Source organism: Oryctolagus cuniculus, chromosome 8 (assembly GCF_051225735.1).
Source record: "Oryctolagus cuniculus isolate XC-2025 breed Fujian yellow rabbit chromosome 8, ASM5122573v1, whole genome shotgun sequence".
Taxonomy (NCBI): Eukaryota; Metazoa; Chordata; class Mammalia; order Lagomorpha; family Leporidae; genus Oryctolagus; species Oryctolagus cuniculus.
Window position 1 is genome coordinate 32160940 of NC_142874.1, and position 27794 is coordinate 32188733.

General features: G+C 50.4%; 1 protein-coding gene across 1 annotated transcript; it reads left to right on the forward strand.

Moving 5' to 3' along the window:
- The first annotated feature begins 537 nt into the window (after positions 1–537).
- SLC18A1 (solute carrier family 18 member A1) lies at positions 538–27334 on the forward strand. The gene is made up of 16 exons (XM_002716868.6): positions 538–717; positions 4725–4970; positions 6120–6465; positions 7452–7510; positions 10422–10505; positions 11655–11747; positions 13112–13201; positions 13493–13536; positions 17616–17676; positions 17766–17861; positions 23249–23327; positions 24632–24683; positions 25388–25451; positions 25671–25790; positions 25972–26105; positions 26834–27334. The coding sequence occupies exons 2-16, from the start codon at positions 4847–4849 to the stop codon at positions 26945–26947; spliced, it is 1560 nt and encodes a 519-aa protein (XP_002716914.2). The 5' UTR covers positions 538–717; positions 4725–4846; the 3' UTR covers positions 26948–27334.
- Positions 27335–27794: the final 460 nt, after the last annotated feature.

A 27794-nucleotide genomic window follows, 5' to 3' on the forward strand; every position in this document is an offset into this window, starting at 1 on the left:
TGCTGGGGCTTCAGGCCAGGGCTTTAACCCACTGCGCCATAGCGCCGGCCCCCATCCCTTTGCCCACTGTCACCTCTAATGTCAGAACAGTAGAGACCCAGAGGATCTTTCAGGATCTCGCAGGGAGCTGTGCTCTGCTGTGTAGCCAGTCATCCAGTTATTCATGATATTCCCTGAAGAAACTTTTCCTGGCGGCTACCACAAGGCTACCTTGTTTCACACTGTATCGGGAGCAGGATGCAGAGACAACACCCAACCCCTCTCTCTCCTCTTGTCTAAGTGCTCTAAGTGATCTTTCTTTCCACAAGCAACTAGGGTACACAGCACCTGTCTGACCATGATGCAAGGGACAGGAACTTCCAGCATGTCTTCCAGTTTGTGTTCAGATCCATCAAGGGTTAATGAGTTCAATGACAGATAAGCTGGCCCCCCATCCCCCAAGGCAAAACAGTGCTGCCCAATGCCTGCTTTACTTAGGATAATATCTCCCCTCTGTTTATCAGCCCCAGCCCAGCCTTCCTGCCTTTGACGCAGGGAGCTGGGGGTTTGAATGAAACCTGTTGGAGGTTCCAATTAAATCTGTGGACAAAGGGCAGGCGCCTAGCATCCTCAGATACAAGGTAGCAATAAATCCGTCAGCACGTCCACGTCCAGAGACCAGAGTTCCCTGGGCTTTGCCAGCAGCTGCCGGCTCCTCTCAGCAAGATAGGCTGTAGGGTAAGGCATTTTTTCCCTCTCTCTCTACAAATTGAAACTCTCCTTGCTACCTGTGCTTCTCACCAGAGGGTTGCATTTATGGAGTTTGCTACTGATTTGTTGGCAATTTCCTGGTTTGGTTGGCGTTGCTTTGTTTAGCCTCTCCCTGTAGTTCTTCCTTCTGCTCCCCACCTTCCTACCTCCACTGCGTCTCTTTTAGTCACTTCCCATTTTCATCCTTATGTATCCTGAGTCAATTCGCATTTGGACGTACCTTATTGACCCAGAGAAATGAAAGGTCTGAAGTAACTGCGGGCATTTTCCTGTTAAAATGTAACTGGGACTGTGTTCCCCAAGGGACCTGGATTACTCGAACTGCGCCATGGCAAGTGTGCGTCTCCTAGCCGTGGGCTTAGCACAGAATAGCTCGGGGCTTGGGCTCCCCTCCAACATATGACACTGACTATTGCACCTAGGTAATAATCACTTGAAATTATTTACTTCTTGTATTATGGAAGTAGCTCATTACAGAGTTTCTGGAAGTTATAGAAAAGGAAAAGGAAGGTATTTTAAGTCATTGGGCACACATCTTTCTGGTCTTCTACAAATGTACACAACTATTTATTTTTTATACCATTGAGGCCAGGCTATACATTGTAATGTCCTTTCCAGCTAACGTTATGTTACAAGTATTTTCTAAGTTGCTAAAATAACCTGAAACACATTTTTTTTACATGTTTCTTTTTTGCTTATAAAATAATTCAACAACTGATAATGTTGAATCAATATAAGTCTTTGGCTGAATTTTCAATCATTTCTTTAGCATAGGCTGTTTGAAGTGGAGTTGCCAAATCAGAGAGCATGCAATTTGGGGGACCTGATATATTTTGTGTTGGTATCCGTATAAATATGACAATGAGTATTGTTGGTACTGCAGCAGAAGCCACATAAAAGAAAGTAAGATTCTTCCCAGAAGCTATTATTCCCTAAAGTTTGACTTCATGCTGACTGATGAGATGGAATCCTACACGGAGCACTAACTATGAAAGTTAGCATTTTACTGATGCAGAATAACTTGCCTTTCGGAGTAGGGCTCTTTTGCTTAAATAAGAGTAGGAGTTCTCCCAGCACCAGAGAGCCAGGGAAAATGATGGCCACACGTTAAAAACTTGGGCTTTCATCCCAATTCACCACTGACTGTAGGATCTAAGACAAGTGCCCTAAGCTCCCAAATCTGTGATTTCCAATCTGTGAGTGGGGAGCTTTGATTTAGGTAAATGTTTTCCTGTGGGTAGCACAAATGCCACCTGAGATATTTTTGGATTGTATGTAGACATAGACCATATGTAATATATATATTACAAATGTATATATATATACATATATAGTTTCTTTTTAACCGATTTCAGTAGTTAAGAAGAATGGGTTTAGGGGAGAAGATGAAGTAAACAAACATACAGGCAGTCCCTAGATACAGCATAAAGCATCAAGGTGGTGGGCAAGTGTCTGACGATCAAGAAACATCCCTAGGTAGGCAATCTGTAGAGTCCGTTTAGTGTTCCTGGTGCAATTCCAGATGTAGACAGCTGGGCAGCAGTGCTTACCTGCAAAGCATTCTGGGAAGCAGGTGGAGTTACTGGGACGTCCCACTGCACTGCATAATGGGCATGGAAAATGGAATTAAAAGGGAAGCTTATTTGGGTGCAAAGCATTTTTGAAAATCATGCATATCAGGGGTCTTCAAAAAGTTTGCAGGTGGGACAAGCATTTGGCCTAATGGTTAAGATGCCCGTAATCCCACATTGGATACCTGGGTTCTGTCCCTGGCTTCATCTCCTGACTCCAGTTTCCTGCTGATGCAGATCCTGGGAGGCGGTGCTGATGGCTCAAGTACATGGGTTCCTGCCACTCACATGGGGGACCTGGAATGAGTTTCCAGCACCTGGCTTCAGCCCCTCCCCATATCCACCCATTGCAGGTATTTGGAGAGTGAACCAGTGGATGGGAACTCTCTTTGTTTCTGAAATAAACAAATAAATATCTTTAAAAAGAAATTGAAGAGTGTGTGTGTGTGTATATATATATATATATAGAGAGAGAGAGAGAGAGAGAGAGAGGGAGAAAGTCTTCCATCTACTTGTTTACTTTCCAAATGGTTGCAACAGCTAGGTCTGGTCCAGGCCAAAGCCAAAGTCAGGTGCTCCATCAGGGTCTCCCACATGGGTGCAGTGGCCCAAGGACTTGAGCCATCTTCCTCTGCTTTCCTTGGTGCATTAGTAAGGAGCTGGATCAGAAGTGGAGCAACCAGGACTGGAACTGGCATCCATATGGGATGCTGGCATTGCAAGCTGTGGTTTAACCTGCTGAAATTTCATGGAAAATACATATTATATAAAAACAATGAGACATTTAAAAATTTTTTACATTGAAATAAAAATTTTTTGGTCTTTAAAATTTTTATTTTAAAATATTTCAAATCACAGAGAAAAGTAGAAAGAAGAATTCAGTGAGCACACAAAGATTTAACAGTTTTTAACAATTGCCATATTATCTTCCTAAGTAAATACTGTATATACATACAGTATTTTTCTTTAAGCAGGGATATTAATATTATATAATGTGGGATCCATGACAAGGGTTATAAAGTGAGCAAAGGAGGGTATATTATCATGTAACATGTATAATTTAATGAAGACAATATTTATAAACATCTATATAATAAAATGGCATACACACATATATAAGCATTTTTTGGCCTGTAAAATTATATATATTATATATATATACACATACACACACACATATATACCCTTCCACATATGAGAGAAAACACATGGAATTTGTCCTTTGTTTGATTTAACTCTCTTAGCATAATGATCTCAGTTCCATCCACTTTGTTGTAAATGTTGGGATTTCATTTTTTTTGGCTGAGTAATATTCCACCATGTATGTTTACCGTATTTTCTTCATTCAGTCATCAGCTAAGTTGATTCTGTATTTTTGCTAATGTGAATTGGGCTGCTATAAACATCTCAGTACAGGTATCTTATCTACATGCTGACTTCATTTCTTTTGGGTAAATTCCCAGAAGTGGGGTAACTGGGTCACATGGTAGGTCTATTTTTGGGTTTTTGAGGAATTTCCATACTGTCCTCCAGAATGGTTGTACCAATTTGCATTTCCACCAGTAGTGCAGTAGGGTTACTTTTTCTCCACATCCTCACCAGTATTTGTCATTTTTTGATTTTTGGATGATAGCCACTCTAATTGGGGTGAAGTGATAATTTGTAGTAGTTTTAATTTTTATTTGCATTTCCCTGATGGCTAGTGATTTCACGCATCTGTTGTCGTTTTGTATTTCTTCTTTTGAAAAATTCCTGTTCATGTCTTTTGCCCATTTCTTAACTGGATTGTGTTTAGTTGTTGAATTTCTTGAGCTCCTTAAATATTCTGTATATCAGTCCCTTTTTGGGTAATAGTCTGCATGGTTTGCCACTATTTTATCACATTCTGTGAGCTGTTACTTTGCCTTGTTTACTTTGCTGTGCGGAAGCTTCTTAGTTTGAAATAATTCTGTTTGTTTATGTTTTGCTTTTATTGCCTTGCATTTGGGGTCTTAACAGAAAAATCACTGCCTGTGCCAATGTCTTGGTGTGTTTATTCCATGTCTTCCTACCATAGTTTTATAGTTTCAGGTCCTACATTTAGATTGTTATTCCATTTTGAGTTGATTTTCATATAGAGTAGCAGGTAGGGGTGCTGTTCCAGACGTCTGCCTGTGGAAATCCAGTTTTCCCAGTTCCATCTATCGAAGAGACTGTCCTTTCTCCAGGGAATGATTTTAGCACATTTGTCAAAAGTCAGTTTGTGGTAGACATATGGATTTTATTATAGGAAAACTTATCTATAAATTCTATTTTTGTGGGGGAGGGGAGCCCTCATATAAGAAGCAAACAGATCCAGGCAGGGGAATAGTTTCCTAACCCTCCCCATCAACTTGCCACCCTTTGTGCTTTTTATTTTACTAGGGAGTCTCACCCACCTGGGCAGACCTCCTGCTGTTTCGGTACAGCTGCAGAACATCTGTGCCCACCACAGTACCCTCCCTAAGAGCCTGGAGCGGAAGACATACCCCAGCCCAGCCCTCACCATGCTCCGTGCAGTCCTGGGCACACCCCAGAGGTTGCTCAGGGACGGGGTAGCATCCAGGCACCTGGTGCTGGTGGTGGTGTTCGTGGCCCTACTCCTGGACAACATGCTGCTTACTGTGGTGGGTACGTGCAGGGGTCTTTGTGCTGAGGGCTCATTAGCTCGGATCCCAGCGGGCAGTACATATCCTGTTCCATTTCAGCAGTGAGCGCTGGGGAATTTCTCCTTCATGTTCAGAAATGCACAGAAGTTGCTGGGGATTGGAGGAACCTGCGGGAAATGGAGTTTGCAACCAACCTGATGGCTAAATGACTGCAGGGGTTGAAAGAGAAGGCAGTCAGAGAGCATTTGGCCAGACAGGAAGGGTGCCTTGGACCCAGAACTGGGGTCTCCCAACTCTGTCTTCCCAGGGTGTCAGTGACTCCAAGCGGCCTCTGTTGTCGTGTCTCCTTCCACGTTTGCCTTCCCGGCCACTACTCTACTGGGACAGCCGGCTCCTTAAGCCCCACCTCTGGGGTTCCTTCCCGCAGAGTCCTCTTCCTGGTCAATGCTGTCTTCATCTGGATGCTAAGTTCTGCCAGTGCACAGACACAAGCGTGTTCCCCCTCCTGGTTAAGTGCATGCTTTAACGGAAGGAACTTCCTGAGATATGTTGTTAATCTAGCACAATTTCCATTATTTGTGCTTCTTTGGTTGCAGTCTGTGCTCTCTACAAGTCACCACCAACAAACAGTGAATTAGCAAGTCCTGAATTCACGCTAGAAGAAACCCACATACCTACACTAGCACATAGACCTCATCTGAAATCCCCAAATCAACCCATCTCAGGATGTCCCACTTATGACTTGCCCAAGGCCACCTGCTAACAGGTGCACACAGCAGGAGCTCCTGGCTCCACACCTGGCTCTATGGTCCCCAGCCTCTGGTCATCCTTGTGTGAGGGCTGAAGCAAGAAGGCAGAGCCAGGAGAGGCATCCGCTGAGATGGGCAGATTTTTTTTCCCCTGCTATGTGCAAGCCTACAAAACATGTCATCTCCCAGGGCGTTAAATTGAGGGTTACGAAGAAAGCTGGTAAGCAGAACAGGAAACCTTACGGAATCCAGGAAGAAGAGTGACCGCTCCGCAGTTGGAGCCTAGGCCCTTTCGGTGATGGGATCTCGGGAGCAGGTGCAGTCTTGCAGGGGGCTTTTACACATTCTTGGGCACGGCGAGCCTAGCAGTGGGTAGGGACAGCTGTGCCCAACCCTTGTCCCTTGTTCTCCTTGCCTTTCAGTGCCCATCGTGCCCACCTTCCTGTACACCACGGAGTTCCAAGGGGTCAACACCTCCCTGCCCCCTGGCCGGGCCCTCACCTCGCCTGCCTTTTCTGCCATCTTCTCTTTCTTCGACAACTCCACCGTGGCTGTTGGAGACAGTGGGCCCAAGGCCACGGCGTGGACAAACAGCACGTCTGTCACCACCCCCGCTCCAGTTACTGCACCCTTCTCCGCCCGCAATGGCAACTGTTGGCAAGACACGGAGTTCCTGGGGGAAGAGAACCTCCGAGTCGGGGTTCTGTTTGCTTCGAAGGCTCTGATGCAACTTCTGGTTAACCCCTTCGTGGGCCCACTCACTAACAGGCATGTCAGGGGGTTCGGGGCCCCGCGGAGGCCTCAGCACTCAGGAATAAGAGGCCGGGCTGCAGTGTCAGGAGGGCATTGGTGGGGGCTGTTGTGGGGAGGGAACACACCCTTGTCTGGGCCCTAGGAAAGCTGGTTATCCCCAAGGGTAACATGGTACCGAGGAAATATCTTTGGATTTTCTTAGTATACAATCAATATGGAGGAGCAAGGAGAGAGTTGTAAAAAACAGCAGTGTACTTTTTTTAAAAAAAAAAAGATTTATTTATTTGAAAGGCAGAGTGACACAGAGTGAGGGAAACACACACACACACACACACACACACACACACACAATCTTCCAACTGCTCGCTCATTTTCTAAATGGCCACAACAGCCAAGTCTCATCCAGACGGAAGCCAGGATCCCACAACCCTGTCTGGGTCTCCCATGTGGGTGACAGGAGCCCAAAAGTACTTGGACCTTCTTCTGCTGCCTTCCCAGGAGCGTTAACAGGGAGCTGGATAGGAACCAGAGCAGCCAGGACTTGAACTGGCGCTGTGATATGGGGTGCTGGCATCACGGGTGGTGGCTTAGCCTGCTGTGCTGTGTCGCCGGCCCTCTAGAAGTGTGCTCTTTATGTCACTTCAGTGCCCTGGAACATGGCAGGAAGGGGATGAGGGTGTGAATGGGGTGGTTCTGTTGCATGCTAGATCTCCGGCCCCCTTTGGCTACGTTTGGGATTATCCTGCTATTTTAAAGGGACTAGGCTATCTTTTCTGGAATTGGGGATTTGGGCGTGGTCTATGGGTAAATTTGCATGTTTGTCAATGAACTGGTGCTCATTCACGTGTACTCTTCCGTCTACCTTAAACTCTAAACAATGCTTTGCCATGAACTCAAATTCACTGCTTTTTTAAAATTGCTACTTACATTGCAAAATGTAGCCCAGCCATATGAATGCATTGTATGAGATTGTATCTTTCTGTTTTGCAATTGTCTTTTAGGATTGGATATCACATTCCCATGTTTGCTGGCTTCGTTATCATGTTTCTCTCCACAGTTAGTAAGTAATTAGCTTCCTCTTTTCTTCCTCTTGCCGTCTGCCTTTGGTTTTTTCATGGGAGTGTGTTGTAGAGAGCAGGGACATTTAGCCCAGAGATAATTTCTGACTCCTTGGGCTGGGATGTTGATTCGAATGTTGTGCAGTCTTTGTGGGGGGCCTGCAACAGCAGTAGCAACTAAACCCGTTTGGAATTTGCCTATTCTACTTTAGGAGAATGGATACAACTGAAAAGTGGCAAAGGCCGTTTGTGTATGTGTGTGTGCACCTGTGTCGGTCCATCCCTTATCCCTGAAGCCAGTTGAACACCAGCTTGGCATCTTTGGGAGGCGATCATATTATTTTGATCTGCAAAGGTCAGGGGTAAAATTAACAAAAGAAATGCAAATTGAGGAATAGCACCTGGAAAATTCCAAAAAATCTGCTGCTTTCCATTTAAGGACCTTAAAGTGTTGGAAAGTAACGTTTGCTAAGGCACTAAGAAACAGGCTACCAAGTATTAGCTAAAATGCTCCTAATAAAATAGAAAGAACAGAAAGTGAGAAAAATAAGTCTAGGAACTGACCTTGAGAAATAAAATGAAAGGGAAAATGGGTTGGGGGGAGGGGCGTTGGCATCTGGGGGCTACAGCAGGGGAAGGCTGCCCGTGCCCCCCCCCCCCCCCCCCCCGTGGCCCCTGCTGCCTCTGCTGATTCTCTGTTCCAGCAGTAGTCCTCCTTCTCTGTTGCGGTCTTCTTCCTGCCTTTCTGTCACTTATCTGCTCTCTTTGTTTCTCCCCTCCACTTTTTTATCTGTCCAAGCACAGGGCTGGACTCAGATCAACCTCGTATGCAGCAAGAATTTGTTGCTTTTGGGGCTGGAAGAGCTTGAGGCGTGGAATTCTATGTGAGAACTGCAGCTGCCCTGTGACATTGCCCCTGAATCCAAGAAAACGAGGAGATTCAAGCTAGCGATGTTTATTGAACATTCTAGAAGCTCAGCCCATGCTGGGCAGTAGATTGCAAGACAATAAGATGCCCTGTTTCCTCAAATGAGACCTAAAATCCTTCCATAAAACTGATAGGTGCGCATGTGTGGGTACCGTGCTCACCCTGACCAAGGATTTAAGGTCCCAGATATCCAGGCGTGTGCAGTGGTTGTCCTGGGCAGACCAGACAGTCACTTGCAACCCAAGACCAGGCAGTGTGCGCGTGGATACCAAACGCCTTCACATAAGGCCTTTGCCTGATTCTCTGCCCAGAACTCACAGCTGAAAGCTTTCTCTTATCTATCACACTGCAGGTATTGAAGAACACTTACTGTGTCCTTGATGTAACCTGCGTTGCTGTAACAAGTTGGCTTAATTCAAGCCAAGAAAATACATTTAGTGTTCGGGATATCCTATATAACATCATTTAGGGTTCCCCTCCCTTCCTCTTTTCCTCCCCTCCCTCCTGTTCCCCTCCCCTCCCCTCCCCTCCCCCTTCCTTCCTTTTCCTCTTTTTTTTTTTTTTTTTTTTTTTTTGGACTGGCAAAGTGGACAGTGAGAGAGAGAGAGAGAGAAAGGTCTTCCTTTGCCACTGGTTCACCCTCCAATAGCCGCAGTGGCTGGTGCACCACACTGCCGATGGCAGGAGCCAGGTACTTATCCTGCACTCTGTGGCCACAGCAGAGAGCTGGCCTGGAAGAGGGGCAACTGGGACAGAATCCGGCACCCCGACCGGGACTAGAACCCGGTGTGCCGGCGCCGCAAGGCGGAGGATTAGCCTAGTGAGCCGCGGCAGCGGCCCCTTTTCCTTTTTTTCAATACAGAGAGGTTACTGACCTCTATCACAATCCTTAAAGCACCCATGCCTAGTGTAATCAGGACCTAAATGGCGACACACAGAGGAAGTTGCTTTGGTCTTCTTAAGAGAAAAGGTGACCAGCCGGCCTGGTTTGCCTGGGATCAAGGGCTTCCCAGGATGTGAGCCTTTCCGTTTTACAACAACGAAGTCCTTGGGGAAACGGAGGTGAGGGGACCACGCATTCCGAAAGGACATGGAAACAGTGGAGTTTGACCCGACTGTCAGCTGAAAGCCTGAGAGGGCACAGACGGCAGGAAGGGGGAGACCACAGCTGTGCTTGTTTGGGTTCAGGAGTGACCTTGTGGAGAGGAGGTGCAGGAGGGGATTAGTACAGCCAGAGACCCCTGGGATTGTGGGTAACGGGATTCAGACACCCTGGGGGAGGTGCCTCCCTCTCTGGGAGACAGGGTTCTGGAGTCGGAGGTTAAGACGTGTCTGGACCTCCCGCCCTTCCCACCACAGCCTGCAATTTAGTTTTTGATGGCATAGTCCTGTTTGGTTCTCAGGGGCACGCGTGTTTGTCTCCAGGAGATGAAACGTCTTCTAGGACATAGACTGAATGTTCCCTTTACCTCGCACCTGCCACAGAGTCTAGCAGAGCTGGGCATTCGCTATTACTTATTAAACACGGCCTCGATTTGGTTAAAAGGGCTGATACACATAAGGGGAAGGAGCTGACTGGAGCGGAGGCGTTATTCTTCACCAAGCTCTTTGGCGTACACCCCGCTTTCTGCCACTCTATTCCAGACAGCCCAGCAGGACTCAGCAATGGCCAAGGCCAGATCTGGGTGTTGCACGTGGAGGATGCAGGAGCACGGTCAAAGGACCATGTCCAGCCCTGGGCTCTGGGCCTCAGGGGTGGCTCAGTTTTTGCTCCTGGGGATTCTCAGTCTCCTTTCTGGTTACAAAGCAGTCATGAGCAAGAGTGGGAGATGAGAGACAACATCCCAAGCAAGGAGCAGTCACCAGGCACCGTGAAAACATTTACCTAGTGACTCAGCTCTGCCTGGTCGTGGGCATGTGTTCTGGGGGCTGGGGCACCAGGGCCGCGTGCTCACTGGGACTTCCTTGTGCTTCCCTTTGCCTAGTGTTTGCATTTTCTGGCACCTACGCCTTGCTGTTCGTGGCTCGGACTCTTCAAGGCATTGGATCTTCGTTTTCATCTGTTGCAGGTGACTCTGACATCCTCAACACACACACATCTCTCACCACCCTAGACATGATACGATTTACACGAAGAAATTAAGGAGAACATTACCCTATAGGGTAGAGCTCAGGATTCGGAGGCAACGTAATTATAGAGTTGCTGGTGGGGCCTGTGGATCCCTAGCCCTGACATCATTCCTCTGATAATACTCAGATGCAAATAGCTCAGGTCAGGACAAGCCCAGACTAAAAACCTGAAGTTGGCTAAGCTTTTATTTAGTGTCACTCCGTGGCCCTTTCTCTGTACCTCTTAACATTTTATAGGAACAGTTATATTACTTTTATTTTTAAAAAAGATTTATTGATTGATTTCAAAAGCAGAAAGAGAGAGAGAGAGAGCTTCTATCTCCTGGGTCACTTCCCAAAAAATCCTGCAACAGTCAGGGCTGGGCCAGGCCAGTGTCAGGAGCCAGGAACTCCATCCTGGTCTCCCATGTGGGTTGGAAGTTCCCAAGCACTTGGGCCATCTTCCACTGCTTTCCCAGGTGCACTAGTAGGGAGCTGGATTGGAAGTGGAGCAGCCAGGACTTGAACCAGCACCCCTACAGGATACCAGCACTGCAGGTGGCAGCTTGACCTGCTGCATCACCATGCTGGCCCCAGAAGTTATGTTAATACTGCCAGCAATGCCCTCACAGTTCATAGCACCTTGCCAAATACAATATCTCATGCCATCCTATGAAGTGGGTATCTGATGCCATCTTACCGGCTACAGATAAAAACCACCGGCCACGCCCTCCCAGGTACTCGGCTTTTTCGTGCTGTCCCCTGGGAACCCCATTGAACAGAACATTCTCTGTGTTTGTGGTGTTCCTCCGTGGTGCCCTCCCTCGGGCAAATGTGCTGAGAAGTGATAAAGCACTGGGAAACGCGGCACAGTTGGACACTGGTGTTCTGTGTCGCCCTTCCCGGAAGCTGTTTGCCCTCCCTTTGCTGCTCTGAACAGCAGTGAGCAGAGTAAGGGTTTGAGGGATCACAGAGGCAGAGTTTGCATTATACTGTGGTCTGAGTCTTGTAAACCCTCCCTCCCCAAACTCCATCTCTAGCCAAGATTGTCACTGAGGCTGTACCAGGGCAGGGACCATGTGTAGACTCCATTCTTCCCCCTTGGTCAGGTCTGGGGATGCTGGCCAGTGTCTACACTGATGACCATGAGAGAGGTCGAGCCATGGGGATCGCCCTGGGTGGCCTGGCTTTGGGAGTTCTGGGTAAGTGGCACCTGGCTGGAGACGGGGGCAAGAAGGCAGGAGACTGCAGACCCTCTGAAGGTGGCTCTGGGAGGCAGGGCGTCCCAAGGTCATGGAGATGGGCATTTTCCTCCCTTCCCTGGTGTGATTGCACACCTTCAGAGCCACCGGGGAGGAAAGGTGACACCACTTTCTCGTTAAGACACTGAGCAGCCCACAAGGGAACGCAGCTTGCTCCCAAGTTCACAGTCACTGCCTGCCGCACCTCTGCTTGCACACACAGCCCATGCTCTTCATACCAAGGTATTTTCTTTGCTCCACTCTGCTACATCCCTTACTGGAGCTATCCTCCCTGCTTCACCCCCACCCCTCAGAGGGGGAATGAGTGCCCCATTATAGACAAGATGATGAGAAAGTTAAGTGGCCACCCCCAGTCACCCGGCTAGGAGATGCAAGAGATGGAGGTGCACATTCAGATTTTCTGTACTCAGTTCTGCTTTGCTCAAGGCGCATCCTCGATGTGGCTTTGCCGAATGGTCCTACAGGCCAGCGGCTTCTGCTGAGTGCTTCCTGCAGGCCGAGCACACTCAGAGGTCGGTGAGAAGCTGCAGACAGCCAGCCCTCCGGGAGCGCTCATGAAGGGTCCACCAATCCAAAGGCTGCTCTGGTTTAGACTCCACCCACCAAAATACCCAACCTCAAACAGTGATGGGTCCTACATCACTCTCAAAAGAATCAGCCAGCTATACCCTCTCCCTCTCAGGCCACTGCTACAAAGTAGCTCCTCGTGTCTCTGGCTGGACTATGGTGAGCCCTGCTGCTTGTCCCCCTTCCTCCACTGGAGGGAGCTCTGGAGCCGGGAGCTGGTGGGGGTTTCTCCCCTGTTATCAAGGGTGAGGCCAAGTGGACTTCTCATCTACCTCCCCCACCTGCAGCCCTGCCCTCCCAAACACTCAGCGCATGGAGGCTCTGCCTTGCTCCCCTGACCGCACTGGCTGCGCTGACATCTCTGTGTGCCCACGTGCTTCGTCCCCACCCGGTTAACAGGCACTTGGCAAAGCTCTTGTGGCTGCCCAGACTTTCTGACTCAAGCCACGGTGCTGACACTGCACCTTGCGTTTGTGATGTTTACTGTCGAACTTTCCACCGCCTTCTAATTAACTAGGTCCCCCTGCCCTCCCTACCCCACATACGCATTTCCTACCTGGGGACATGTGGGCGCCTTGGGGGACGGCCAGCAGGGGCTTCTCCATCTCTCCAGCCCCCACGTGGAGTTCAGCCCCTAACAGGCTCTCAGTGACTGCTCACTGGGGGACCGTGGCTGAAGCCCCCCCAGGCTGCGATCGGCCGTCCCCTCTGGGATGCGTGTTGCTTTGTTCTTCCAGTGGGAGCTCCCTTTGGAAGTGTGATGTATGAGTTTGTCGGGAAGTCTGCCCCCTTCCTCATCTTGGCCTTGCTGGCGCTTCTGGATGGAGGTAAGTCACCAGCACAATCCCCAGGCAGATGGCGGTGCAGGTGAGCTTGGGGACGCACCATGCTCTGGCGTCATCTTGGCTAATGCTGGGTGGGGTGGCTGTGTCTTTGTGGATCAGTGACTTCCTTGTCCTAGAAAAGAAGGAAGCAACTCAGGGAAGCAGATTTCCTCGTGTTATGGTGGTGGTAACGGGGCTGGTGTTGGAGCTTCCAGCTCATCAGTGGACAAACTGAATGATTCTCTCTCTCTCTCTCTCTCTCTCTCTCTCTCTCTCTCTCTCTGTCATCCTTAGCACTCCAGCTGTGCATCTTACGTCCTTCCAAAGTCTCTCCCGAGGTGAGTAGACTTCAAGGTCACTGCTTCGAGAAGTGCAGGTGCAGAGTGGATGCATGTGGGGACCCAGTGTGCAGGGAATCCAAGTCAGGGGAAATGAGAACACTGCCTGGACCCCCAGAGAGGCTACAGTTAGGGTGCTGGGGGGGGGATACTGAGAGCACTTGGCTTGATGTTGAGGAAAAATGGAGAAAAGGCCCTCTGAGAATTCGAAAGTCTTTTTTTTTTTTTTTTTTTTTTGACAGGCAGAGTGGACAGTGAGAGAGAGAGAGAGAGAAAGGTCTTCCTTTTGCCATTGGTTCGCCCTCCAATGGCCGCCGTGGCTGGCGCACCGTGCTGATCCGATGGCAGGAGCCAGGTGCTTCTCCTGGTCTCCCGTGGGGTGCAGGGCCCAAGTACTTGGGCCATCCTCCACTGCACTCCCTGGCCACAGCAGAGAGCTGGCCTGGAAGAGGGGCAACCGGGACAGAATCCGGCGCCCTGACTGGGACTAGAACCCGGGGTGCCAGCGCCGCAAGGCGGAGGATTAGCCTAGTGAGCTGCGGCACCAGCCTCGAAAGAGTCTTAGGGAACACACTCACAGGGTACTTCACAGAGGTGGCTGCAAAAGGAATTTAAAGAGAAGTATATTTTGGAGCAAAACCATTTTGAAATCCATCTTCAGAATACATGTTCTTCATGAGATTTGTGAAGATTCTCGCATGCATGGATTTCAAAATTGATTTGCACTGTGATACACTTATCTTTTTTTTTTTTTGAGAGGTAGAGTTACAGCTAGAGAGAGGGGAGAAAGAGAGAGAGAGAGAGAGAGAGAGAGAAAGAGAGAGATCTTGCATCCACTGGTTCACTCCCCAGATGACTGCAATGGCCGGAGCTGTGCCAATCTGAAGCCAGGAACCAGGAGCTTCTTCTGGGTCTCCCACGTGGGTGCAGGGGCCCAAGGATTTGGGCCATCTTCTATTGCTTTCCTAGGCCATAGCAGAGATCTGGATTGGAAGTGGAGCAGCCAGGACTCGAACCGGCGCCGTATACGATACTGGCACTACAGGTGGTGTGCTTTACCCGCTACGCCACAGTGCCAAATATGTTCTTTTTTTTTTTAAAGTACTGTTGTATTTCCCCAACCCCTCCACATCACGAGGCATTTTGCTGTAAGAAATAGCCATTTCTCTTTCCTTGTCTACTTATACATCACACACACACACACACACACACACACACACACACAATAGGTAAGAGGATACTTGCAAAAGTTTGTGGAAAATGAAATTTAAAGTTTATTTTGGTGCAAAAACATTTTGAAATCCATGCATAGTTTTTTATAAGATGAATTTTTGTAAACTTTCTGCATGGATTTAAAAAACATCTTGCACCAAATAAACAAATAAGCTTATCTTTCAATTCCATTTCTCATGAACTTTTGGAAGTACAGTTGTATTTTATTTATTTCTTATATGTTTATTTATTTATGAGATGCATTTTCCATGTACTTTTGGAGGGACCTTTTATTTATCCACTTACTATCAGCTTGGTTCAGTGACAGAGTGGGTATGCACATTCTCTCCCTCGCTCGCTCGCTGGCTCGCTCTCTCTCTCATGCACTCATGCCAACCTTCCACTTCTAGCTCAGCTATACAGAACTCCTCCTAGCTTTCCCCAGTCCATATCAGTCCCTGTGTGTTCCCCGTTCCTTTTCTAGTGAGGCTCCTAACTACCCCCAATATCAAGACCTTGATTTACTTGTGCTACCCTACAGCACTTATGATTTATGTATCTATAGTGCCACAAAAAACAACCTGCTAAGATGCACTCAAGGTGTTTGCTGTTCTTTTTTCCTGAGACTTAGGGAACCCAGCCCAAGTGCTACATTCAGCAGTTATCGGCAAGGGCTCCTTTCTCCACCTTTAGGGTCATTGCATCACATGCGATGCACTTAAAATTCGTTTGTGTGCCTTTGTATTTCTTGACCTGTCATTCACATTTTTTTCTTCTAGTCTTGCTATTTCTATTAGGCTGTTGGGACAGGTGCCATGGACTGAGTGGCTTAAACAACAGACACCTGTTTTTCCAAAGTCTGGAGGCTGGAAGCCCAAGACGGAGGCACTGTGAATGGTGGTTTCTGGTGAGGGCTCTCTTTCCTGGTTGCGGATGGCCGCCTTCCCAGCAGCCTTCGCCGGAGTTTTCCTCTGTGTGTGCGCAGAGAGCGGGCTCTGCAGTCCTACCCGATGATGGCTCCACCTTGCTGTATGCCCTCATGTAGTCTCCACCGCCCCTTAAACACCCTATCTGCAAATACCATCCTTTTAGGGGTTTGGGCTTCAGAGTGTGAATCTGGGGGCAGGGACACCGTTCCATAGCTCTGATACATAGCTCTGATACGATGTTATTTTTCGAGTGTGGAGACCAATATCAGCTGAAAGTTAGAATGATCCAGAGGGTCCAGCCAGAGAATGTCCCTCCCTCCACAATGTTTTACCCTCATCTTCCTCACTCCACCACTTGCAGGCAACCAATGTCATTGTTTTATGGTTTGACTTTCCTATGCATTTGTGTTTTCCCCAGGATGGATTGTGCCTGTTTTCTGATTTCCCCTTTTTTCTTGTGTCTGTATCCTTTGCATTTTTCTCTTTTTCTTTTTCTAAAAGACTTATTATTTATTTGAAAGACAGAATAACAGAGAGAGGTAGAGCCAGAGAGAGAGAGAGAGAGAGAGGTCTTCCATCCACTGGTTCACTCCCCAAATGACTGCAATGGCCAGAGCTGAGCTGGTCTGAAGCCAGGAGCCAGGAGCTTCCTTTGGGTCTTCCACGCAGGTGCAGGGACCCAAGGACTTGGGCCATCTTCCACTGCTTTCCCAGGACATAGCAGAGAGCTGGATCACAAGTGGAGCAGCAAGGACTCGAACCGGCGCCCATATGGGATGTCGGCACTGCAGGCCAGGCCTTTAACCCTCTGCACCACAGCGCCGGCCCCTCTTCTCTTTCTCTTGGTTAATTAAATACCCTTTAGGTTACTCCCTATGACTTCCTGGAGTTCCTCCTTATGGTTTTCCCAGCACCATTCTGTGTGGGCCATATTTAACTCCATCTCCTGTGTCTGGGATTTTGGGTGGCTTTTAGGATTTGCCATTACAAATAGTGCTTCAATTAATCCTCTTACATGTATGCATCTTTACAATGTTGGGAATAATCCTTAAAGTACTACCAATAGGATTATTGAATCGCAAGGTTTATTGGAATTCTCTATGTATGCTTTATAATTTACATCATTATATACGGGGCGAGGGCATGGTCTTTAAGTTTCAGGATCTCTGAAAAACCAAATCCACTCCTGTGTGTATGCAGGGAGGGTTCTTCCAAGACAGAGGGTTGTGAATTCTGTAGAGGAGCAGGCTGTGGTGCTGAGAAGATGGAAAACAAGAGAAGTTCCAGCTGCCAAGTCAGGGAGTGCTTTGGACAAGAAGGCATCATTGAACTTGACCTTGAAGAACGCGTAGGGCATGGAGCTATGGAGTTGAGAAAGAAGGGATGACTGGGGGACTGTGGGATGCATGGGAGGGAGGGGGTGGCCGGGTTCAGCTGGGATGAAGGTGTGGCCTAGGGTAGAGCAATGAGAACTGGACGACCAGGCTGGAGTTTCAGCCCGGGGGTTCATTCCTTCTGCTGCTCTGGTGGCATGTGTTCAGAGCCGAGAATTCAGAAGCAGGAGGGGTTTCCTGAACTGGCACCTCCACGCTCACTTTTAGAACCAGGTGCTCATTTTCAGATTCTTCTAGAACAAATATCAGTGCCAGAGAGGCAGAGAAACGGGGCAAGTCCACCTGCTGTCCAATCCTAGCCTTGTTCCCAACTCTCTCCGCCCTGGTCAACAGTCACGAAGAGACAGGGCTCCCACCTGGGCTCTGCTCCAGCTCGCTCTGTGATGCCCAGCACATCAGTCTCCCTGGGCTTGGATTTCTGGCTGTCTCCAGGAAAGGAGCACAGACTGTGGTCTCCAGGGTCCTGCCACACACCCTCCGACTCCACGAGAAAGGGAGGGACGTGTTTTCGGGACCGATGTAAGATTTTTGTTTGTGTTCACAGAGCACCCAGGGGACTCCACTCTTCATGCTTCTCAGAGACCCTTATATACTGGTGGCTGCAGGTGGGTTGGCCACAGCCTCACTCAGAGCCGGGAGGGGCGGGGCTTCAGGCAACTACGATGCTCACACAGGTGCCTCTCCTCCTCCCCAGGCTCCATCTGCTTTGCCAACATGGGCGTGGCCATGCTGGAACCTACACTGCCCATTTGGATGATGCAGACCATGTGCTCCCCTGAGTGGCAGCTGGGTAAGTAGCTGGCCCCCCACCTGGGCTGGGGCGAGAGCTGGGAGCCATGGGCCCCCTCTCAGGTAATCGAGAAGCATCGAGTCCACGTCATCCATGGCACAAGGGGACAATGTGCTTCTTTCGTAGAGTTACTTTCCAGGTCCACACCCATGCATCCAGACCAGGGGGAGTGGGCAGCCCCTCGGAGAGTTAGCCTGAGATGGAGCAGGTAGGTGGGTGTGCAGGGAGCTACTGAGAGGTCGTGTACCCAGCCATGTGGTAGAACGATGAGAAATTTCCCATCCAAAGACTTAGGTCTGTGTTTTAGCCCCGTTGATTGGTTGTACAAACTTGTGTGAGTCACTCAAAGTTTCTGAGTGTTGCTTTTTCTCATCTCTCAAGCAGGGACCAACATGCTATCTAGTTCTGGGGTGGGCATTTGCTCTAGCAGTTGAGATACCGGTTCCATATCGAAGTGCCTGGCTCCAATGCCTGGCTCCAGACTTCAGCTTTTGTGCTAATGTGGCCCCTGAGAGGCAGCAGGAATGGCTCAAGTACTTGGATTCCCGCCACCCACGTGAGAGACCTGGATTAAGTTGCAATCTCCCAGCTTTGGACACTGCTGGCATCTGAGGAGTGAATCAGAGGGTAGAAAAATCTGTCGGTCTGCCTTTCTCTTTCTTTTTCTGGCTCTCTGCCTTTCAAATAAATAATCCAGCAGAAAAAATTTAATACTATCAAGTTCAAAAGGAAATTGGAGGAATACATGACAGAAAGTATAGAAATGCTTTGTATGACTTACAAGGGACTTCAAAAAGTTTGTGGAAAAATGGAATTAAAAGACAAGGTTATTTTGGTGCAACACCTTTTGAAACCTACGCATCGTTTTTCTTGATATGCTTTTCCATGCATCTTTTGGAGAATCCTGGTACCACAGTGATACGCACCACCATGACCACCCATGCTTTCTTCACCTGCCCAGACCCTAGAATACTCTCCTTGTCTCTTCACGTCTGGACAGAAACTTCCAGAGCATGTGTGTGGTTGTCGCCCAGGGCAGGTGCCGGGCTCTGCCCCCAGTGGAGAGCTCTGGACCCCAGCTTCTTCTCCTCTTGACCCATCTGAGCTCAGAGAGGCGACGGCAGCCCTCCCCAGGGAGGCTGGGGCAAGAGGGCAGGAAGGGCTGCGTGCAAACTGCTCAGTGCTGCAGGAGACAGACACTGATAAGAACCCGATGTGGCTCAGCAGGCAATCAGAAGCGCGAAATCTAATTTTTTTTAAGAGGACAATGCCAGCAAGCCTGGCAGCTGCACTCTTAGTTCCAAATTGAATTTTTTTCTGGCTGCACCTGCCACTGATCATGATGACTGATTGAGGTCATCTGCGTTCAGGGCAATATGGCACAGCCGCTGCCCTGAGGTTCTGGCCACTTGGGCTTTGGTGTCTGAGTGTGTCTGCCGTGGAGTGGTCCTTCCCCAATAGCCCAGTCCCCGCGTTCCTCCACTGCCAGTCGCCCATCATCCAGGACAGCTTCCCTCAGGGCTCGCTCTCTGCAGCTGGAAACTGCAGCTGGAACTCAGAGGTTCACCGGGATGAGCTCAGAATCACCCGGAGAGCTTTGCTAAGGCTCGGGTCGCTGCAGCAAAAGCAAGCGCACAGTCACAGTAGGATTCCAGGTGGGGTGCGTGTGCACCTTGAAAGCCATTGCCCCCACACCAGGAACAGCTCCCTGGGGTTGTGGGGAGCTGCAGGGGAGACTGAAGTGTCTGAGACTGCTTGAGATCTGTGATGGAGCCCGGAGTCCCAGAGCTGCTGTGGGCTTGGAACAGTTAGCGGAACGGAGCAAACAGCCTCTGGGCTCTGAAACAGGTCCGCCCAGGCTGGGTCCTGGCCCTGGCCACACCCTGGTCGCCACTTCTTTGGATAGTGGAGACCCCTTTCAAGGTGGTTTTGATCTATGTGTTCTAAAGGGATTGACGGAGCGCCTGGAACAACGGGGCAAGCTTGGTCCTGCAGAATTGTGACCACGAATGGTTTTTGTAAGCATTTCTGTTGAAATAATCTCAACAGTCATTTTTTTGTGACTTCCCTCCCCACCCTCCACCCCAGCCCTGCTCTGCTTGGATATGTTATAGACCATGTCTGGAGCACTTTTTTTTTTTTTTTTGCATAGCATATTTCTGAAATACATGCGATAACCAGATCCTCAGGAAAAATGTCATGCACATTGAGGAGACTTAGGTGCAGGAAATTCCACACCATTTAAAATGATGGCAAGGAGATGTATGAGGGCCAATGAGCATGCTGGCAGTGCCCATTTCTGCAGCGTAGATAAACAGCTGGGTTCATCATAACCTCCACATTTTTAAAGCGATTAAATATAAACAAATGAGTACGGTTTGAACCAGATTGCCGCCTTGGACAGGCAGATTAGACAAATATAATCAGGCACACTTTGCTTGGATCCCATAGACGAGAATATGAAAAGCAAACACACCGTCAGCCAGTAACTGGTGAATGTTTGACTTCTGGTTTAATTGGAATCGTGACTTTTTGTATTATCTGCATGGTTTGTTCTAGGTTGCAGAGATGGGTAGCGAGGGCTCATGGGACCCAGACTCACTGCCGGCAGCTCTTCCTGTGCTGCCCCAAAGCTGGGGTGGGGTAGCAAGGACACCTGGCATTGGAGTGACCCGTCACTCATTGGCTATGGCTCTGATAAGTAAGGCCCATGTTCACAGGACATTTTACTCTGCACCAGGCGCTGGGTAAAGCCATTGGCACGCATGCTCCCATTTGAGCCTCACAGCCTATCCGTGTGCTAGGAGTTATCAGCGTCTCCTTGTTTGAGGGACTGCTGGGTTCGACCTGATTTTGCATGGCCCTTCCAAATCCACAAGCGACACCAGCCCCTCACCCTCTTTTGAGCCACGTCCTGGGTCTTCCTGCCCTGCCAAGGCTGGATGTTTTCCAGGGACCCCATCTGTGTCCACCCATGTCCCTCCAGGCATGCTTACCTCTGCTGCAGTGGGGCTGTCTCTTCTCGGTTCTCCCTCTAAGACCCCAGGTGGTGACATATGACACCCCAGTGTCCTTAGATTCTGCCACCCCAGCCCTCTTCCTGGTTGTCATTTCCTGAGCTGTTGGCAGCTCGGTCATGTTTTTTTCACCTGCCCTCCCGTGACTTCAGCATCCTGTGGATCAACACTGCCGACATCTGGGTCCCATCCTTAACCTACTCTTGTAATTCTTATTGTGATTGTTGTTGCTGTTATTATGATTATTTTACAATCCTATGCATATTTGTTTCATATGCGCTTTTTTAAAAAATGATTGTATTCACTTATTTGAAAGGCAGAGTTAGAGAGAGAGAGAGGGAGAGGGAGAGAGAGAGGGAGGGAGAGAGAGGGAGAGATAGGAAGGGAGAGAGATCTAACATCTGTTGGTTCATTCCTCAAATGGCTGCAACACCCAAGGCTGCGCCAGGCTGAAGCCAGAGTCAGGAGCTTTTTCCAGTAGTCTCCCAACTGGGTGCAGGGGCCCAGGCACTTGGGCCATTTTCTGCTGCCTTCCCAGGTGCGTTAGCAGGGAGCCAGATTGGAAGCGGAGCAGATGAGACCTGAACAGGGGCTCATATCGGATGCTGGCACTGTAGGCAGCAGCTTAACCCACTGCAGTACAACACTGGCTCCCTAAGTTCACCCTTGACCTTAGCATCACCAGTAATTATATCTCCTCTGAAATCTCAACTCCAAGGCAGCCGGTCAGCACTGGCCATGTCCTTTGCTCAGGTGTTCTGGGTCCCCAGGTCACTTTCGGCCACACTGGAGCTGCGGCCCATTGGCCTCAAGTCTTTCTATTTCTGTTACTGCTCATGTCCTCACGTCTTTCTTTGCTCAGCTTGAATTCCACTGTTCATCATCAATGTTACTCCTTGGAAACCCCTCTCTCCCTGAGTCTGAACCGTGGTTGAACCTGTTGGGTTGCCTGCTCCTTGTCTGTATCTGAACAGAGGAATGGGGCTGTGGAATGACCCACAGCCAGGATGCTCCCCTCACCTTGTGTTTATGGCCACAGGTCCAAAGTGGGCTCCTAGTCCATCTAACAGCCTTTCTGGAGGTCCCCACTCGCAGTTTCCTTTCCACTTCCAAATGACGATTGCACATTTCCCCATCCAAACCTTCCCCGTGCCCTCTTTCACGTCATCACCCTTAGCCCTTGTATTTCCCTCCTCGCCAATCACTGAAAGCTGGAAGCCAGGAGGAAGGAGCTCGCCTGCCCCGTCAGCCAGTGTGTCTACTTGCTGCACTTGCAGGCATTACCTTCTCTCTATTTATGGGGAAAGCCCCAGCTGCTCTGAATCCCAGTCCTGTCACCCACTTCCCGGGCTTCTCCTCACTGCCTGTGCTGGCGTTCCAAGGCTGGAGGTCCCCGGGGCTCAGACACTGGGTCTCTGCCCTTCCCTCTCCTATCTCTCCCCATGGATCCCACCCATGCCTGTGGCTTGAAGGACCACATATAAACTAATGATCTCCCATTTATAACTGTGATGATGACTGCCCCTCAGAGCTCCAGATTTGTACATGCAACAGCCTGGAGCCTCCACTTGATCTACTAAGCATTTCAATCCTTGGATTATGCTATTCCTTGCTAAACGATACATGGTACACGGTAAAAGTTCATGAAAAGTAATGAATAAAAGACTCAGAGAGAGTGAGGGCATTACTCCGTGTCACGGCCTTAAAAAGTGGCTGCTCCGTGATTGGAACCCAGTTTCATATGGCTCCAAAGCTCATGTTTCCAGAACACTTGGCTCTCTTGTCACATTAAAAAGCCATGTGACCAGGACTTCAATGCACCAACTACTTTTACACGCATGTACTTTTACATGCATGATCTAATTTGCTCCTCCCTGGAACCTAATCTAATACATGGTGCCTTTGCTTTCTCCAGATGTAGAAATCGAGGCTCAGATAGTTAGGTAATTTGTCCAAGTCACTAGCAAAGCAGTAGCAAGCAGGGATTTTACTTTCCAGTGAGTATTCATGTCTTTCTCTGTAGCTCCCGTTCTCATCCTGATCATCCCACGTATCACGTTCATGGCAGTGACTCATTAGGGCCGTCGGCCAGGAAGTCTCGGTGTGGGGTCAGAAGCCCATGAAACGTTTGGAGGTTAAACACTGCCCTGCTCCCCAGGAAGACAGAGAGCTGTGTGTAGGGGTGGGACAATCCCATGACGTTGGCCCTGGGTTTGCACAAGGACTCCTAAACCATGCCACAAATTGGTCTGGGGTCCTGGAAGGTAACCAGGGAGGGGAGCTCCACTCTCTAGAAGGAGACAAGGTGTTTTGGGGTGGACTTGGCATGCCCTGAGGTTGAAGGGAGGGGCGGTCTGTATCTTTCCACAGGTCTGGCTTTCCTGCCTGCCAGTGTGTCCTACCTCATTGGCACCAACCTCTTTGGCGTGTTGGCCAACAAGATGGGTCGGTACGTAGCCCCAGGGGTCTGGGAAGAGGGACAGCAGTGTCAGGCGGGAGGGCCCTTTGAGGTGTGTGTGGGGGAGACTGAAAGTTGAGAGGACAGTGCACACCGATCGGACCCGCTCACTGGGAGGAGGGGGCAGCTGGGTCGTGAGCACAGTGCTTCCTGGGGTGTTGCTGTGGGGGTTACTGTTGGAAGTGGCAGTGGGTACTTGACGGACAGCTCTGCCCTTCCAGCCACCTGCAATCCAGTGGGAGGTTTCAAGGAACCCTGCTGGAGAACAGCTATGCAGAAGGCAGCGCTGGGAGGCAGGGGTTGTCAAACTAGGTGCCATGGAACACTGGGGAGTTCCCTGGGGGTACCTTGAAGACTCCCAAAGGAAGAAAAGGCTAGGGGTCAAGAGATAGGAGTCCAGTTTTCCTTCCTTCACTACCATGGGGACAACTTCTGTTTTACCCCTGGACGTCAACATCAAGATGTAAACACTGGCCGGCGCCACGGCTCACTAGGCTAATCCTCCGCCTTGTGGCGCCGGCACACCGGGTTCTAGTCCTGGTCGGGGCGCCAGATTCTATCCCGGTTGCCCCTCTTCCAGGCCAGCTCTCTGCTGTGGCCAGGGAGTGCAGTGGAGGATGGCCCAAGTGCTTGGGCCCTGCACCCCATGGGAGACCAGGATAAGCACCTGGCTCCTGCCATCGGATCAGCGCGGTGCGCCGGCCGCAGTGCGCCGGCTGCGGCGGCCATTGGAGGGTGAACCAACGGCAAAGGAAGACCTTTCTCTCTCTCTCTCTCTCTCTCTCTCTCTCACTGTCCACTCTGCCTGTCAAAAAATAAAAAATAAAAATAAAAAAACCCATATAATAAAAAAAAGAAAAACAAAGATGTAAACACTAAACTCTGCCAAAGGAAACCAGAGAAGGGAAGTCGTTGGACAGGATTTTGAGCTGGACCTCAAAGACCCGGTGGAATACAAATAGGTAGCAGGTGGTCTGAACTTAAAAAAGAGCGTGAACTGAGCTGGAGGAGGGCTACACACAAGGGTTAAGAACCTTCTGGGCCAGCGATTCCTCTTCTAAAGGAAGCAAGAGCAGGTCCCACTGCACCTGCCCTGGCTCTGCTGTGGGAAGAGAGATGGGGCCAGGACAGGGTCCTCTTGGCTGGGTGCAAAGCCGCTGTACAGACACCGCTCCTGTCTTCTTAGGTCCCAAGGAGTTGATGGAGTTGGGATGGACTCTGGCCCGTGTGGTGGGGAGAGGCGGCAGGTGGGGGGCATCTCCCCCTGAGCACTGATGGGGGTGCTTTTCTTGCAGGTGGTTGTGTTCCCTGATTGGGATGGTGGTAGTAGGAGTCAGCCTGCTCTGCGTAAGTACAATCAGGCTTGAGAGAGAGAGAGAGAGAGTGCAAACTAGACATCTAAAGGCCGCTTTCCTGAAAAATGAGAAGAGGGTTGACTTGGTGAGGATGGTCGTGAAGTTTGCTTCTGAACAGGGAGCAGCTGAGTGCTGGGGAGATGCGCCAGGGGAGGTGAATCCCACTGCGGGGAGGAGAGAGGACCATAGGTCGGCTGTAGCCAGAGGCCTGAGACTACACACGGGCACTTGAAGCAGATGGGGCCGTTTGATGACTCCATGATCCCTGCCACCCTGACAGGTCCCCCTAAGTTACCAGGGGATCCAAGATCCATGCCTCAGCTTTTGGCACCAGAATGTTAGGTAGAAGAAAGAGAGGGGCCCCTTCTACTTTGAGAGAGGTCCTCCCCATGGGGAGCAGAAGCGCACCTGCCCCTAGGTGCGGGGGAGACAAGGACCGGGCTGGGAGCATGAGCTCCGGTCCCAGCTTGGCCCCTTGCTGTTGGTGCGACTTTGAGCTGGGTCCTGCACCCCTCACCTCTGCAGAGAGGATTCCGACAGCCTCCAAGCCACAGCTCGGTGACAGGTGCGCAGGGAGCCCCAGTGCTGTGGATAACAGCACTCAGTTTGCTCATGTGTTTCCATGGGAACCCTTGAGCCCCACCCCGCCCGCCAGCTGGGCGGGTCCTGATGACCTCTTCCTCTTTCCCCTGGCAGGTTCCTCTGGCTCCCAATATTTTCAGCCTCATTGGTCCCAACGCAGGACTTGGCTTTGCCATAGGTAGGAGGCGCTCTCCCAGGAAGCGGGAAGCCGTGATGGCTGAGTTTGGGTTCAGATCTTTCTCCCGTCTTTTCTCATGGGGGTGAGGGATGGAGCAGGGGTGTGAAGGGGTGGTGGGCTCATGATTCCAGCCTGGAGTGAGTGTGTGTGCTGAGGAGGGGCGGAGGGATGCCCCACGTGGGCAACGCTGGCTGGCAGCGTCGTTTGCTGTACCCACAGGCATGGTGGACTCCTCCCTGATGCCCATCATGGGTCACCTGGTGGACCTGCGCCACACCTCGGTGTATGGGAGTGTCTATGCCATCGCAGATGTGGCCTTTTGCTTGGGCTTTGCAGTAGGTATGTGGTGGGGGGTGGGACCCCCTGGATGGGACCCCTCCACCCCATCCACCACCAGGCAGCTGCAGGTGCAACCATAAGGCGCCAGCCTCCAGAGATAGCTGGCCCCATGACATCTTCTGAGTCACCTGCCAGGATCCAGGCTCAGTATCACCTTGGGAACCGGGTTTGTTTTTCCCAGGCCCGTCCACTGCGGGTGCCATCGTGCGAGCCATCGGTTTCCCCGGGCTCATGGTGATCATCGGGGTCATCAACATCGCCTACGCGCCCCTCTGCTACTGCCTGCGGAGTCCCCCAGCCAAGGAGGAGAAGCTCGTAAGGGCCCTAGATGCCCGTCCCCGTCCTGATCCCGTGTTCCCTTCCCCCAGCCTCTCTGTGTCTCCACATGTTCAGACTCCCTTCCCATCCTTGTCTTTCCTTCGTGCCCTCCCCTAACTCCCCTTCTCCAAGTAGCCTCGTCCCCTCTGACCTGGGCTAGGCAGACGAGGGAGGGAAGGAGACAGGAGGTTCACGGAGCAGGGTTCAAGAGCTGCAGCTGCATTGTGGTTGCTGTGGTTACCAGCAAGGTGTGGCTTACTGGCTCATCCCCTTCAAGAGTGGGCTGCCCAGCGCCACTGATCTCATTCATTCATTCACTTGCTCATTCATTCACTCATCCAGTCTCCCATCAGCCTTCTGGGTCATCTTCCCAAGGGCGAAATCCCCAACATGTGGTTTTAGGTCATGAGGAGCTTTCTTCCTACAACAGTGTGGGCACGTGGGGTCTGGGTGGGTTAGGGGAGGACATAGAACAGAGGATGAGACAGTCTGATGGCAGTGGTGCCAATTCCAGCCAGCTCCTGCTGCCGCTTACCCTTAGCTGCACGACAGATGTCTGTCCTGGCTAGGGTTGAGACACCTGGGTACCTCGGGGAGCCTTGCCTGTGCATGAAGCTCCTGTGCCTGTGTGTCTGGAGCCTTCCCTGAGCCTCGCTGAACTTGGGCGTACGGCCAGCGTGGGGTCTGAGATGGGCAGTGACTTCTCTCTTGCGGTTTCACCACAGGCTATCCTGAACCAGGGATGCCCCATGGACACTCGTGCATTTGCAACCCAGAGGACCCCCAAAGCGTTTCCCCTGGGCGAGGACAGCGATGAGGGGCCCGACAGCGAGGAGTAGACGCAGAAGATGGACCCTGAGCCCTGGACGTCAGAAACCCCCTCCTCCCCTGAACCTCCTCTCCCTGCCTGTGTCACCCCTAGCTCCCCCTGCACACTTTGAAATGACCCCCATAGGTGGGGGCGGGCTGAGTGGCACTTTCTCTCCAGCTGCTGTGAGTTTGATTAAACTGGAGTCCTGGCGGCTTCTACAGGGGTTGGCTCATTGCATGGAGGCGGCCGTGGGCAGTGCACACTGGAAACCAGTGCAGCCACTGACGGATTTTCCTTTAGCAAGGCGGGCTTTTGTGCTCTGTCCCCAGGCGTGTTGTCCCCTGGGGTGAGAGGGGTCCTTCACATTGTCCTGTTTCCAAACAGCCAGCTTGGAGGGATATTCTGCCCTTTTTTTTTTTTTATAAGCAGAGCGGTTTTTCTGTGGCTAAGTCTACAGCTGCTCGGGTGACTTAAGCTTAGCGAGTGGGCACGTCCTGTCTTCTTCATTCCTCCGTGGACGAGAAGGCACGTGCTTGACTCATGTTCTCGGGGCTCCCCTGTGTGTTTCTGCACTTTCTTGAGCCTCTTAGACATCAAAGTAGGAGAAAGAAAGAAAAAAAAGAAAATCCCACAAAAACCCCCAACAACCTTCTGAGACCCAAGATTTCAGGGGCAGAAGTGAGCAAAGCTGCCCAAGGCCTCTCCCAGCTGTGGGTCTCCCAATACGAGGAGTGCAATGAGGCGTTGTTTGCACCTGCTCATGAGTAGCATCTTCCCCGATTCAGACACAGCAAGCTGGACGCTGTTTTACGGCATAGCTGAGTGTGCAGGCAAGGGTAGAAGGTTCTAGAAATAATAGTACCTCTCATTATCTT

What these genes read in the sequence shown, in the direction of transcription:
- SLC18A1 (XM_002716868.6), top strand. Translation starts at nt 4,847, where the DNA reads ATGCTCCGTGCAGTCCTGGGCACACCCCAGAGGTTGCTCAGGGACGGG. An exon ending in GCTGGCGCTTCTGGATGGAG is followed by an intron (nt 13,202 to 13,492) that starts GTAAGTCACCAG and finishes TGTCATCCTTAG; the next exon opens with CACTCCAGCTGTGCATCTTA. An exon ending in TTATATACTGGTGGCTGCAG is followed by an intron (nt 17,677 to 17,765) that starts GTGGGTTGGCCA and finishes CCTCCTCCCCAG; the next exon opens with GCTCCATCTGCTTTGCCAAC.